Source organism: Adelges cooleyi, unplaced genomic scaffold (genome assembly GCF_023614345.1).
Source record: "Adelges cooleyi isolate 19-005CV unplaced genomic scaffold, UGA_ACOO_1.1 ACOO_flye_CR_arks_rails_tigmint_CR_PRNA_376, whole genome shotgun sequence".
Lineage (NCBI taxonomy): Eukaryota > Metazoa > Arthropoda > Insecta > Hemiptera > Adelgidae > Adelges > Adelges cooleyi.
The window spans coordinates 8,827,418-8,843,652 of record NW_026096053.1 but is presented as its reverse complement, the minus strand read 5'-3'; the positions used below and the strand labels follow the sequence as shown (position 1 = coordinate 8,843,652).

The 16,235-nt window shown below is 27.8% G+C and overlaps 1 protein-coding gene across 3 annotated transcripts in view; it reads left to right on the top strand.

Annotated features, from left to right (window-relative positions):
- Positions 1-766: 766 nt before the first annotated feature.
- The window catches only part of LOC126840681 (otoferlin-like), a 68,658-nt gene continuing 53,189 nt past the window's right edge, over positions 767-16,235 (top strand). For all 3 annotated transcript variants that reach the window (XM_050576574.1, XM_050576576.1, XM_050576575.1), the window contains exon 1: positions 767-882. In XM_050576574.1, the coding sequence (XP_050432531.1) occupies positions 804-882 (79 nt within the window). In that variant the 5' untranslated portion in view covers positions 767-803. The remainder of the gene's footprint in view (positions 883-16,235) is intronic.

Sequence of the window (16,235 nt, the reverse complement as noted above, 5' to 3'; positions counted from 1 at the left end):
AGTGCTATTAATTAATGCATACATCTCGTCTTCAATTTCAAACTATTAAACTTTGTCAAAAGAAAAATGATCCATATTTTTCGATTTTGTGCTAATCATATTAATATGAAATAATAAATTATATTTGGTGGTCAAGTATAAAATAACCAGCCCCTATTCTCTAAACATTTTTATATTCGATACTCGAAAAAAATAGAATTTACTATTTGTAGCGGTTCCTAGTACTTATTTCTTGAATATTTTAAAACGTCGTGTAACCAGACATTTAAAGTAACAAAAACTATACCTACTCTGGGTCATAATTTTCCAGACATACTAAAATATATATTATATTATATGAAAATATACTGCTGTGCGCTCAGATTATCGTCTTGTAATTGAATTTTGTAAATTAATGCGTATACTAGTATTTATTAAGTGTTTTCTATTTTTTTTTTCGAATTTTTTTGAGTTGCTTCTCTATTATATGAAAGATACAGCTAAATGTGACTCCTTGAAACAAAAAAATGTAATACAATATCATTACAGATTGTGTGTGTACAATATAAGTGCTGCTACCTATAGACGGTATACTGTTAAGGGTTTTGTTCGTGCCATCTGCCGTACTCTCGTGCACTATACTTTGTACTTAAGTGTGTTAAGAGTAGATGGCGGTACGGGAACGGGTCGAGTCCAAGGCGAATCAACAAGTTAACGCTTGTTGCGCCAGAAAGAGGCGCTCTTGTAGGACTGTATTATGTCCTGCTGCCTCAACGCCTCTAGTTGTTGAAGCGCGGCCACTGTGGCTAGTCTCGTGCGTGACCATGCGTGTGATTGTGAAGATTAATTGTTGTAAGGTGCCCAAGTATAACGGCGAAAGACTGTTCAAATTGGAGTTTAGAGGTATGAATTATTTAATTATTTTAATTCATTTTTTTTCAATGTAGACGGAACGAAATGTATTAAAAAGGGGCAATTTATTTATATATATATATATATGCATAGAGTTGTGTAAATAACTCGGTCCGTCTAATCCCAGACCATAATTAAGTTATTGAACCCAGACCTGACCGGGATAAAAAAAAAATTTGTTCAAAACCGGATCGGACCACTGAAATTGACTAGTTATCAAGTATAACCCAGACCGAACCGGACCGAATAGACAAATTTTAACTAGAGGCCGAACTGGGCCAATCCAGACAATACGCTTCGAGTGTGCCCGACTGATCTCAAAATCATTGTATTCTAACAAAAATATTAGTAAAAAAAGTGTCTATATATTTTTAAATATTAATTAAAATAATTATAAACATGAATTTGTACTTCTATGTTATATGTAATATAATACATATATGTATTATATTTATACGAAATTGAGTTAAAAAGACTTGAAACCCGCACTTGCAAGTTATTTGAATATTTTTCTCTTGAATAATGTATTTCATTCGAATAATGCACAACTCTGTGTATGAGCCAAAACGCCAAAAATCAGTTTCAGATGTAAAATAATATCAGACGTCTGAAAAAATTATAAATTTTTTTCGAGCACCAGAAAGTTATTAAATTTGAGTTTATAATCTTAAAAGTTCGGTTTCTCATGTTGCACAAAAATTTGAGAATTTTTCTAATGTTTTTTCCAAATAGCTAAAAAAAATTTACATAAAGAACGGAAAATTATCTTATAACACATAACTATTTCAACTGTTTTGATTTCTGAGGTCGTTTTCACATATTTCTATCTACTTTTCTGTGAATTTCACACCTTTTTGGGGTTTTTAAGCGTTTTTATGGAAAACCCAGTGTAAAATTTATACATTTTATGTAAAATTTTCATCGTAACAGACATGCAGGGTAAGTTTTAAAAGTTCTGCGGAGGGTTGCTCTTAAAGTTTGTTCGTATTTGGGATTTGACTTATATATATATATATAACTGTAACTATATAACTGTAAAATATGTGTTTGTGAGCAAATCACCTCTTTGGGGTTTGGACAAATTTATATACAAATTATATATTAATAATATATGTTTGATAAAAGTGCATATTTTGAATAAAAGATAATAATACTTGAACTAAAAAACTGTTAGTTTTAATGGATGGTACACCAAATGATACTTAATAAAAAACATTACCCTTCCGGCTTTTACTTTTATGCTATAAAAATAATCGCTGTAGTTATTACTAAAGACTGGATTGTATGCATATTGTAGCTTCATGTTTGCGTGCCCTTATACTCTTCTACTATTATAATAAAATAGTTTTTGATTAGAAAAATGATATCTAATCCTGTATTATACAGGATTACCTTGTATTCATTTGGTCGATCATTGTTTTATAGCTGGTACTAAATACACAGAGCCGATGAACTCGTTGTAGTATTATACTCCACGTCTTGCTGGATTAAAAAACTTTGGTGGAAAATCTTTAAAATTAGTCGTACGTTTTACGCGTGCATAATTTTTTTTTAATTAAAAAAAATATATTAATAAAAGTAGCGGTAATCCTAGAAACATGGGATGAGGTAAGATAATTGCCTTACACTGACCGATGGGGTTTTGTTCCCTGTATCTCCTCGTTTTTTTGTTCCGACATAATTTATTATGTCTGCAATTTTACAAAATTTATGTGGCTTAAACTTTTTTTTTTTAATAACACGAGTATCTTTTTTTTAGTATCATTAAATTATCATTTAAGGATTAAAAGTCTATCAGATATTATTCTAGAAAATATTTCAGCCAATCAATATTATTAATTTTAGGTTGTTATTACTATAATAATTGTATAATATTACTTCAAACATTATTACTTTTTGTATACTATTTTTTTTTTTTTTATAGATACTTGTTTTCTTGTAGGTATTTGCATTTTAATTTATTCATCCATCGCTTTTAATAAAATAAAAATGGGTGATGTTTTTTCATACAAAGGTCTCATATGGCAAACTACTATAGAATGACATATTAATACATTGATAAATATTATTTACAATTGCTATATTTTTTAAACACGTTTTTCACAAAACTGGTATATTGCGACTTTGACGTTTTAGAATAGGAAGACAAAAAAAAAAAATATATATATATACTCTTAAAGGTTATCTTCGGTCGTTTGTTAATAGCTACAACAATTTTGTTTACCATTCTCCTTAATTGTTTGGCATTGTCATGTTTCAAAACAATCTAAACCAGTACTATTAGAAAACGGCATTTTTATTTTGAGTATGTACAACGTTTTTAATAAAAATGTTCGAGGATAATTATTACTTTAGGAGCTATTCGAAAACTTGTATAATTTGACTCTGTAATAAAAGTTTATACTTACTTATTTTACTACTATACGTTTATTGCATGGTCCATGGTTGTACGCTATAAAAATATATGTGTGTTGTGAATATATACCTCAGTAAATTAAGTTATACGACAAAAATGCATTTATAGTTTTTTTTTGGTATTTTGGATCTTATTTATAAGCATTATGGTTTTACAATGAAAGGTTAAACATATATTTTCATCCGTTTGGTTTAGTAGAGATCATTTTTGTATTGTCACAACTCATAAAAACACTGCCAAAAAAAAGTTTTTCCTTCCTAGATTTTTATGTAAGATTCATGTAGGTATGTACTAAAAAAAAATGATGTATTCTGTATTTTTAAATTAAAAAGAAAAAACACAATAGATTTTAAAGGGTATAAATTCCATGTGACATATCAAATATAAACGGTTTTCTTTAGACACAACTTAATTTGTAAAAATACTATGATGAACTTAATGATGTCATTTAAGAGTAAACATTAATCAAAAGACAAATCGCTTAGATTTGAACACAATATGGCCTTGTCTTGCTAATGTAATTCTCGTGTCTTAAATCAGGTCCTTATTTAATACATATTGATGAACCAGCCATTTGGTATTTTACTCAATTTATGTTATCTTGTATTCCCTTTTATACAAATTGACAGTTTTTGTTTTCCCTGTCTTCCAAGACATTTAATCATTTACACCGTCTAAGGTGTCAATACTCTTTTTCTGTTCCTGTAAGCGCCAGTTGTTTTACTTAATTTGTTTTGTCATTGTATTATTATTACAATTAATTAGCAAGCTATAATATTTATTTAAATAACGGCTAAAAAAGAACAATAATTAATAGAATAGTCTCTGGAAAATTTTATTACATTATTTAGGTATTTTCACGCTAATAATGATATCATATCAAGACACATATTTTTGATTTTGTACGGCGCTTTTTATAGGCAATTTCGCACCACCCATGTGTGTAGTACATATCAGTATAACTATTGTTGTGTAGTACGATACGAGTTTCAAATATTGTCTTAAAGTTTTTTCTGGCCTTTTTATAATATTTGCTACATAAATCGTTTTCGAAGTAGATAAACCAATTATTAACAAAGAGCTATGACTTGGTGAAACAATTTTAGTGCGACTTCGTTAAATTTACTAAGCTAATTTAGAAAGAAATAATTGGGTTGTTGTAAAGAAATTGTAACAAACCATACCTAGCCCAGAGTGATAATAATTATACTAATATGATTATTTTTAAAACAAGCACAAAGTTAAATTACACCTTGTTTTACTTAATGTGATTAAGGTAGCGTTTCTCACTATAAATTTTAATAAAATTTATTTACTTATCAAATTTTTTTATAACTAAAAATACTGCAGTCACTCATAATAATGCACAGTAATTCAAATAAGATATGCTACTCTATGTAATAAGAAGTAATTTTATTAGACACTAAACATGGTACCGGTAGATAATGTAATATTATATTTTATGACCATACTCGTCATTAAATAAAAAATATTGTTTTAAAATAGAGATGGCTTCTATTTTATAGTAATATTTAATTAAAATTAAAATCGCTATAAAGAAAACAATCTTCCAATCTTATTTGATAATAACATACAGGACTTTATTTGTGTTGATGGTGTGAATACAAAAATGTACAGATTTTTGACATAGTCTGATCTGTTCATAAAATATTTATTTGCTCATAAATACCAGTATATATCAGTATATTGAGGTGATATTATTTTGGTTGATTTGTTATTAAAGGTTTTTAGCGAGTTGGTTATCATGTAGGCAGGTAATACGGATAATCCAATTAATTTAATATAAATAATTGAATTAATTATCTCATTAAATTATGATGCAACAGATGCTTGATAATATGGAAAAACTTTTGTGCAAAGTTTACTGCTCGTTTTATTACTTAATTGGAGTTTGCTTCCTAGCATTCTCAGAACAAGTTTACACTAACTTCGCCGTTTAGTTCGACTACTTCTAAACGAGGAAATGCTTTGCGCTAGGGATTTCATGTGGAAAGTTTTCAGAAACGTTAATTTTTTTTTAATTAAAAAATTTACTGTAAATTTCCTATTTGAGAATTAAAATACCTACTTTCATTTTTGAAAATAAATACAATTACATAGAGACAAATTCTTGTAGGCAAAACACTTTAGGTATTTTTAATAATAAAATATATAGTATTCTCTGTCGTGGCAGGAATTTCTTTCATTATGTTCAATTTTTTTTTATATTGTTTATTCTATATTACTTGGTGAATAAATTTACTTCTATATCCTCATAGACTGTAGACATAGTATGAAAACTATTTATATTTACCGTTAATATTTACTACAGATTTTCTTTTCGATGTACCAATAATTTAACTTAGCCGCGCAAGATTTAAAGTTTATTCAACATTGGCCAATAAAAAAAAAAATTAAAACTTTAAAAAACTAAAATTTATAACAACGCCGGTGGAGCATAGAGATTTGCAATTTTGTTTTAAAAAATTGATAGTTAATAAGAAATTATTGGTTTAGTTAGTTGTATTAGTTTATTTTTGAACTGTACTACATCTAGATTTTAATATGTATGATTATGTATTTGTTAAGTTTATCTTTACTGTTAATTTTTAAACTAAGTATTTTCAAACAACAAAAAAGTGATTTGTTCAATGTAACTAAAAAAGTAGTTAGATAACGAATACATTTTAGATGCAATGAAAGGTACTAAAACAAGTGCTAAAAATTAACTGCAGTTTTAAAAACCGTAACTTTTGCTTGGCGGTTTGGTAAACTTTAACAAGATAAGTATAATGAAATTATAGTAAGCGTTTTAAATTGTCCCACTGATAAATGTCCTAGGATAAAAATTACCAACTTGAATATTAGTGTAATTACTTTATCGTATATGAGCTTTTCTGCAAAGTTTAAAAGGTATTAGTTTTAACGGAAATGTATTTTTTTTGTTAATATTCTGCAAAAAATGATAACAATTGTAGTTAGTGAATTGTGTGATGTATGAAAGCCATTCAGATATAATCGGATAAATTCTTAATATAAAAAAACTAGTATATTTCTTTTAAATGCGTTTATTAAAATGTTGAGAAAATATCATAATTCCTATTTAGTTTTTATTCTGTTAAATTACTGTTGTACTCGCTGTAAAATTGCTATCTTTAACATAGATAAAATTGAATTGATATAATAATTATTTATGTACAAATTTTCGTTTGTTATTTGAGTATACTCAGCATGAAAACACTTAAAATAGGTGAAGCTGAGTTTCAACAGTTTTTGCCTGGCATAATATCGATTAAAGGTCACAGTCACCCCAAGTGCTACCGTGGTTTGCCCAGACGTGAGCAAATAAAACACTGGTAATAGCGTCATAAGCAGACAGCTTACTCGGCTGGACGCGTGTACGCCTACTCTGAAGATATTTTTAAGGAATTTTTATTAAACGTTCCAGGTATTTTTAATAGAAACTAATTACCAATTAAACCTACAACTAACCAATATAAAACTAGATTTTTTTTTAATATAAAAAATAATTTTCAAAATATATAATTAGAAGATTTTTGCAATATTGATAGATCTAAATTGAACGTTGCACATTACACAAAAATTGTTGTTTCGAGACCTCCTTTGCAATCCGAAAGGCGAGGCCATCGAAAATTGTAAGATTAAATTCGTAAACCGTGTAATTACGTTTTGTGCCCACAGGATTATCGTTAAGACCCAATTTATTGAAAGCGTGTGAGCCGCCGCACCGCAGAAGGTTTGGCTAAATCTAAACGATAAAATATGTTTAATAGAAATGGTTCTCGAAAGTTCTACCAAAATAGATATCACCTTAGTGTGAAAACATCGATGACGCCATGACAAAAGAGGCCTAGCGACAATTAGGGTATAAATGGCATGGCATAATATATTATTGGTTGGAGCGGATTTAGGTGCATCAAATGTGCGGACTTCTGAGTGGCCATTTGATAATGAACAATTGTATTCAGAATTTTTAAATTTAGTGTATAAGTGACACTTAAATCATATGAGTTGGCTACAAAAACACGGGTATTAGTGATATTTTTAAGGAATTTAAAAAATTCGTTTAAAAAAAAATATCATTGGAGTTTTGATGTTTGAAATGACAAAAAATCCGTTTTTAATTAAATTAACGAAAGATATATCATCCTATTATAAAATACTGGCAGAGACAATGTTGTCAATAACACATGTAAATAAACATTTTGTTTATTTTTTTTTCGAACACATGTCGCTACAGTTTTATTAAGTAATTATGTATTGTACATATAATTGTAGTATTTTTTTTGTGATTTTATTCAAGAAAAACACGGTAGTCTTAGTATTGACACGGGTTGAGTGTCACGAGCATTTTTTTTTCTCTTTTTCTTCGGTCGAGGAGAACATCATTATACTTTTAAGCGACGAGTGAGAGGCGTTATTCACGTAACAGATAAAAAAGGAGAGTCATGAATATTTAGTACCTAGCCTCGTCGTGTAGCTAATTCAGAGTATATATAGATAGGTATATAAAGATAAAACTATTCTTGGGGTGGAAACGGCGATAATGTCAATCAATTATTCTTTATAAAATATTCGCTACAATCTAATACAACAGTATGGTTTTTCTTAATATTATGGTATTTAAATTGAGGCCGTACACTCAAAGTAAGTACTGAAATGTGTTAGTATTTTTTTTTTTTTTTAATGTATCAAACTTGAGTACCATTCATACTAACGTGCTCATAAAATAATGGGTATTAAAACTTCAATGGTTAAAGTCATAGCACTTCGGTTCAAAGAGATTACCTACTGTTTAGAGGAAATAGTAAATTTAAAAATGATGATAAAGAGATAAAATTCAACAACTACGTGTACATGTATTCTACACCATGTATAATGCATATATGTATTCACTTTTCATTGCTCTTTTTTTTTTATTCAATCGCATTACAATGTTATCAATTTATATATACATATTACGTTCAAATCGGTGAACACCTCGACAAATTGTTAATGTTATTTGATAAAAAAGTCAACATTTTTAGTAGAAGTTTAAGTTTCGAAAGTTGGTATCAAAAAAACTAGTATAGGAGGGGCGTAAAAACATAATAATTTGTGGAAAATTGAGATCGCATTATATATACGTATATAACAAAAAAAAAATTCAATTATTAACTAAACTCAGTGAGATAATGAGTGGCTCATGGTAAAAGAATGACCCTGTGTACTACAAAGAGTAGCGGTAAAATATTTTTATCTGGAAGTACTCCAAAAGGTGAAGTTATTGATTTGCACAGATATTTTTTATTTTTACCATTTTTAGGAGATGATATCTGTTTGTGACCAGTGATTGTTTAAAAACTCGAATTACTTGACATTTTTTCTTAGCTTTACAACCCAAACAGGGTCTTAGTTGTTTTCACTATAATTTTCCGTGTTGTTAGGGTTTTAGACTAAGTGTAAGATAGTTTTTTTTTAACATTTTGCTTTTTTACAATGTGAGGCTGGGCCGTATCATTTCAAGGAAAAACAGCTAGCTCGATTTGCCTGATTTATTATATTTTATCAAAACATAGTTGCTCGCTTGTGGGATATTACTTGCAAGTAGTATAAGGGTCTGATTAAATACTGCTATATGATTTCCTATAGCTTTATAAGCTATCTACTTAAAATAATATCGTTTATTTTTAAGTCTGAATATTTAAATGGAAACTTGTCACTGCCGGGAGGTTAAATTGTATTCGTTTTTTCTTGTTGAAATTTAATCCTACAGTTCATGACCCGGATTTAAAGGCTTACGGTAAAACCTTGATGCGAATAATTATTAAAATAACGTTAAACGATTTTAATAAAACCTCTACACGTCGTGAGAAAAATTGCGTTTGTTAAGATATAATTAATTAGTTTGGTAACACTTAAAAAAAAACTCTGGTCGCTCATTAAAAATAGGTTGTGTAAAACAATTAAAATGTAAAAAAAAAATGTTTGCCGCTGATCGAAAACGGTGATGGTCGTAAGGAGGGCTCTACAAGGTGATCATTTTATCGTGAACCACTCAATATTTCAGTGGGTTTTAGTTTTTAACTGATTTTTTTTCACACCGTTTTAATATAATTTGATCTCGATTTTACACAAATTTTTATGTTCCTCTATCCCATACTAATAATTTTTATATCAACTTTTGAAACTTAAATGGTAACGCATATATTTCATTAGCTTTTTAAATTGAGAATAACGTACTGAACATTTTGACTGATCAATAACCAGTTTTGGATAACTATTTTTGATTTGATTGAAGTTTCAAGTTTAGAAGATATTTTTATCTGCGCGCACTTCCCCTCCCATCCTAAGTCCTAACATTTAAACTCTTATGGCTTTAAACATAGTTGTTCAAAACTAGTTATCAACCAGTCAATATTTTTAGTAAAATATTCTTAATTTAAAAAATAAATAAAATATATGCGTTACCGTTTTAGTTTCAATAGTTGATATAATTAGATAATTAGTTTGAGAGGAGGATAGGAACATAAACAATTTGAGGAAAATTGAAATCACATTATATAAAAACACAATGGAAAAAAAATTCAGATATTAATTAAAACCTAATGAAATATTGAATGGTTCACGATAAAATAGCGCTCTGATTTTGCTTTCGTATAATAATCATGTAGTGTAACGTATATTTTTTTTAAACATTTTTATTTAATATTGAACGACCTCGAGGGGTGGAAAATCTATAATTTTATAATAAATAGATTGTCCCAACATAATATAATTATTATTTAGCGATACATTTTCCAGAGCAATTCCGAATCCAGAACGTTGATTAACAAAAAATGCACGTACTAGTCTAAAACGTTAACGGAATTCTTTTTATAATTATTTTACAACCATGTGGCGGTTGGTGAATTGCTAAAATAATAATTATAACGACCTTGCCAACAAACGAATTAACAGCGCTTTGCGTCAAGACTATGTCATTAGAAAAACAAATGTTAACAAATGTTTACACAGTGTTCGGTGAAATATATTCATCGATTATCTACATAATTAGCATATGTGTCGGGTAGGTAGGATGTAGTTTATATGTTTGGTTAATAATGTGTATGTGGATAAAATTTTATATATACATTTATTAAGTACAGGCTACAGCACTTGGAAGTGACATCAATAGCATTACACACGAGAATTAAGTATAATATTATTGTACCGTTCGAATTTGTCGTACATTATTATTATTATTATTATTATTACATTAAAACCGGATTACGATATGAGCAAATATATGATAGTATTTCTCGAAGCACAAAATGTTTCTCTCTAATATGGCAATACAACAAAACGTTAATTCCAGTAAACTATGTATAGTTGAAACAACATGCATGTAAAACGGGAGTTGTAAATAATAATAATAATACAGATGTAATTTAGTAATCCCTCGAGCGCTGTACAATGCATATTATTTTTTTTCCACCGTTCGTTTTTCATGATTTCAATATAGTAACGTAGCATATACATCATACATCCGAATTGTTCAATAATAATAAAAAAAATGTATAAATTAAAAATGAATCAAACGCACAATAAATCAATACAAGAAAACCGCATTGTGGTATAACTGAAAAAATTGACAATACGAAACAATATTATTTCCTTTTTTAATGCCGGGTTTTATTTTACTTAACCGTTAAACTATTGAAAAATTATCTTGAATCAATTGACTTAAAACAAAAACCACATTCATATAAAGAACCTGATTTTCCCGAGGTCGATTAAAAATACAATAAAATATCGGTAATTATAATGGTTGTTACATAAATACAGAGGGAAAGAGAGAAAAATTATATTTAAAATATGTAAATTAGAGCGCAATAGCTAATTAGTTTAGTTGGACTGATGACAGCGATAGTTAAAACAAATGTTGTGTATAAATATTAAACGTTGCATTAAAAATAGTAAAAAGGGACGGCTGTGAATTATAAAACAGACTACTAAATAACTACTGAAGCTATTGTGGCTTTAAAAAAAATTATATAATTATAAATAATATATATATAAATATGTTTTGTTCGCACTAGACATGGGTTTATAATGGTTTTTAATGAAGTTCATTGTAAACATAATATTTATCGTGATATTTTTATATATAATATATCTTTGAACTTTTATACTATATTTCTTTTAATAATTATTACTTTTATTCAAGATTACAAACGAAACAATAGTACTAATATTTTCATATACCTTTTAGAATATGTTAGTGATAAAAACACATTTTTTTTTTATTTCTGGGCATTTAAAATAGAGTCAAATTTTTAAGAGAAAAATAATACATAAAAATATTTTTTATATCCATTGCAGTGATTTTGGCTCCACGTGACACAAAATTCAATCTAAAAACACCGCATGTATTCATACGCCAGGTGTCCGGTCCCGTTAGCTAATTATTTTTTGAGATTTTGTTTTCTTCAGCGAAAGACATAGTTAACGATTTTTTTCACAAACAAACCACCCGCTGGTATAACGTTAAAAATGTTTTTTTAAATACTAAAACGCTTAGGTATTATACACACTATACAAAGTGCACGTAACAAGAATTTGGCACATTCATATTATACACAAAATGTCACTAATGTAAAATATGTAAATCTGAATATGTCGAGTCCTACAAATGCTTTTTTTATGGAATTTGTATAACATTATTAAATTAATATATTTTACTAGAAAAGGTAGTGCAAAAAAGAAAAATATATCTTTCTTTAATCTTATAAAACATATTTTATATTTTATATACGTAGCTTAATCCGGACATTTTAAGTTAAGTCTTTTTTTAGTTTTTTTTAATATTAGTCATCTTTTATGGGTTTAATAAATAATGTAAAAATGTCAGGGTTTCCAGCGTTCTTCTTAACACTTACTAATTGTTTTAAAATCGTTTGTAAAATGATGTTATTATTCGTCATAAATAACAGTCTCGCATTCCACCAAAATAGTATTTTATTTTCATGTTATGTACTCAAGACAAAAGAATTTTTTTTTTTGTAAAAACAACTTTGACGTTTTGAAATGGCTATCCGTATGTACATAAAAGTTCTGTTATCATTTAGTTTGCAATAATAGGGAATATTTTTGGATACATTTAAGTTTTTTGTTATTTCACAATATTTGACAATATTGAAATTTGTTACCATTTAAGTCTCAAAAGTCGATAGAGCTCTGGAAAATACTAAAAAGGGTAAATATTTGTTTTTAATATTGTAAAATAACGTGGCAAACAAAAACGTTTTCAAAATGAAATACTACAAAATTCCATTTTTTTAAAACGATATCGAGTGCTTTATCTTAAATGAATCACACTGTATACTCCGGATAGCCACGTAAGGTCATACAGTTTACAATTAGGTAAGTAAATTTTTTTATTAATTTCATTCTCTCAGCCGACAATACTACGGTGATTGCATTCGGATGGTACGAGCGACGGTTCACAAGTAGCTAGAGTAGTCTTTACAATATCATGGAACTACCGACCATAGGGTTTGCCAAAAGGAAGTGTGACGTCATTATACTCCAGATCTCTTGATAAATGTTACGAGAAATTGTAAAAAAAATATTGAATTATTTAAATTTCAAAACGGTATATTTTAGGATACAAGACCCGATTAACCTCGTTTATATTTAGTGTTCGATGACATCACGTGGGCCGTACGTTTAATGACTCGTGAAACGACAATTTTCCTATTAAACTAATTTCGCTCGCTCGTCGTTTTTACAAAATCACATTAAACAGCATTTGTGGACGTTTTTCCGTTTAAATAAAATAAAAAATATAACTCGAGTTCGGAGAAACCGTTTTGATTTTAGGTTTTTAAAAGAAATTTGAAATGTTGACGTTCTGTGTAATAAGGGCAAATTCATGTCATAGGGGCAGGTAAAATTCAACGGCAGGAAACATTTATAATCTTATACCATACACATTTTTTCGTTTAAAAGGGCAATTTTTTTTTTGGTTGGAAAATTCGATTATAAATAGAAATAAAGACATTGAAGAAAACTAATAAAAAATAACAAATTGAATGTATATTGTATAATTTTTATTTTGTGTTCTTGTAAAATTGTATGAATACCACTGATACCCTTTTTAGTGTCTATCTTGGTACAATGTATAGAATTATGTATACTGCGTTGGAAACTTTCAAATGTCGTTTTTGGAAAATTTCAAAAAACGTATTCACTTATCATCAATGCCATCAAGTGGGAGAAGTAAAAATAAACAAGTTAACCCTAGCAATGGCTAATGTGGGCCCACTCTTCTACCAAGGTGTTCAATGTAATCGTATGCAATTTTATTATTATACTAAAGGATATTGAAATTATTTATTTTCATTAAAAAAAAGATTATTGCAAAAAAAACTTGCGCTGCTGTTCTAGATTTTTCTTCTGTCGACCTTTTTGAAATTAATTGTTGTTTTGCAGACAACTGTAATATATAGTCGGAGTCGTTAATTAATCTACCATTCCATTTAGTTTTACACTCTTCTACTATAAAAGAAACTATTTATAACTTTTGATGAGTTAACATACACGGATAACCTCAACTTCAATATGGCCAGTTAATTATTGACAAAATGTACTTGGAAACAATAGGTAGACTAATTTTGGCTTAATTAAAACAAAAGTTAAATAATTTTCCATCGAGATTTTATTGGGTCGTTTAAAAAATGATTTTTTTGTAAATAACACGACACAGTTTTTTACAATAAAATTTGTTGAGCTGTTCTATTATACATAGATGGTTACCACCGGATTTAATAGAAAAAAAAGGTTAAAGCTGACAGCCTTAATTAACCTAACTAGTAATCACTATTTTTCGTAGGATTAATCTGAGAGAAATCAATCATAACGTAATACAAATTTAACACAATATGATTAACAATTAAATTACATATTTTAATTTACAAAGATTTATTTGATGGGTAATTGATATATTTTCAGTGTCACATAAAAACTCTTAAGTGCTGCATAAAATAATGTGTATTGCTTAAAAATTAAATTAAAGAGCTTTCCCAAAGTATCTTTTTCATAGGCTCCACACATAGTGATATGATAATGTTAATGTGGCCGTTAAATTATATGGCCCGTAAAATCCTCTGACAAACAAAACAGACAATTTATTGCAAAAAAAAAAGTGTCAAACAACCGGAAATTAAACGCGTTATAAGCAACGAGTTAAATTATTGTAATATTATATATTACGCATATAATACTTAGATCATTATTATTATGTTATACAATTTATAAAAAACATAATATGTTAAATATGGTATTGCTAATTTACTTTTTAAAAATATGCGTTAACACATTTAATCACATCTGTATTTTTATATGTAATAATAACTAATAATAAAATGTAGTTACACTAACTAACATGTTTGTAACTTTAAAGTAAATTGTATTATTATTATTTTTTTAGTATCTATATTTAGTGTCCACACCCAATATCCTGTGCTTATTTCCATTATAATGTGTTGCTTCTTGAATGCCAGGTTTTTAATTAAATATATTATTACTATACTAGATTTTATGTTGAGATATATTTCTTAATAAGGGCGCTAAAATAATAATTGTTAAAAAAAACCTATCTAAACATTTTAAATGTATAATCGTTTCTTTTTAATAAAAAAGAAACAATGACAAAGTTTAATTTAGATTGCCAAAATTCAACGAACTGATTACAAAACTTAAGATGAAAAGTTTTCTTAACGCGGCGCTTTCATTATTAAACACGTCATATTATCTTTTGGATGGATTGTGTTTTTTTAGTGGTTTTTTAAATTACATTTTGAGCCGGCTTTACAGTCGCAGTTTCAATAGTAATATTACCAATAACATTTACTTGATCATAATAGTGTCAAAAAGGATAAAGCTGTCTATATACCTATAAAGTTCTCATTTACCTCGGGTCAACAGGTGGATATATTGATCCTCATCAATTGCACATCACTTTAAGTTAGAATAGCGCAGTAGGGCTATGAATAAACTACGTCGGGGACCAATTCCATAGCGCACAAATATATCATAATTTAAAAAATTTGCTTGTAGGTAGATAGGTGATTTATGAGTAGTGATACATGGAACGTGCGTATGTACATTTATGACTAGGCTTGGAAATATTTTTGACGGTATGGTAAATTCATATGTTGTGTGTGTATAACTTTTAAAGTTATTATAAAACAATTTTTTTTTTGTGAGAGCTCTAGATAAAATATTTTAAATCGACTTTTATGTTCGCATTAGTGACCATAAAAGTAAACTACCGTAGTATATATATATATATATATATACTTATAAAGTACACTTTAAGTGACGTAAAAACCTATAGAATTGTGTACAAAAAGTCTGGTCCTTAAAGAAAAAAATATGTATAAGTTTAATTTATAAGCGGGTAAATAATTTTAGGCCTTAGAATTTATACTTATTCAGTACCTTACTGGGAACCTAAATCAGAAGAGCAATATATTATAATGAATGCCAAAAAAAGCACAGAATACAAAGACAATAACATTTTACTAACATAATAATATAATATAATAATTATTGTATGTTTAATTATACAAATTAAATTTTAAAAAAAATTTTTTCATAGTATCTTGCAGTCGTTTTTGATAAGAAAGTGCTCGTTGATATTATTTAAAAATGATGTTCACTAACACAATACATAATTTAGTTTGTTTTTTTAATTTCACATTTCATATATGAAATACATTTTCAAAAATATAAAAATCTATTTTGTGATATAGTTTTTCATAGTTTTTTTTTTTTTTAATTAGATTTGAAATTTCCTAATGTGTTGTTTTTATTTTTATTATTTTTTTTGGTAGATGTTATTTCATCGTTGTCGCTACATTTTATATACAGGCATTATTCT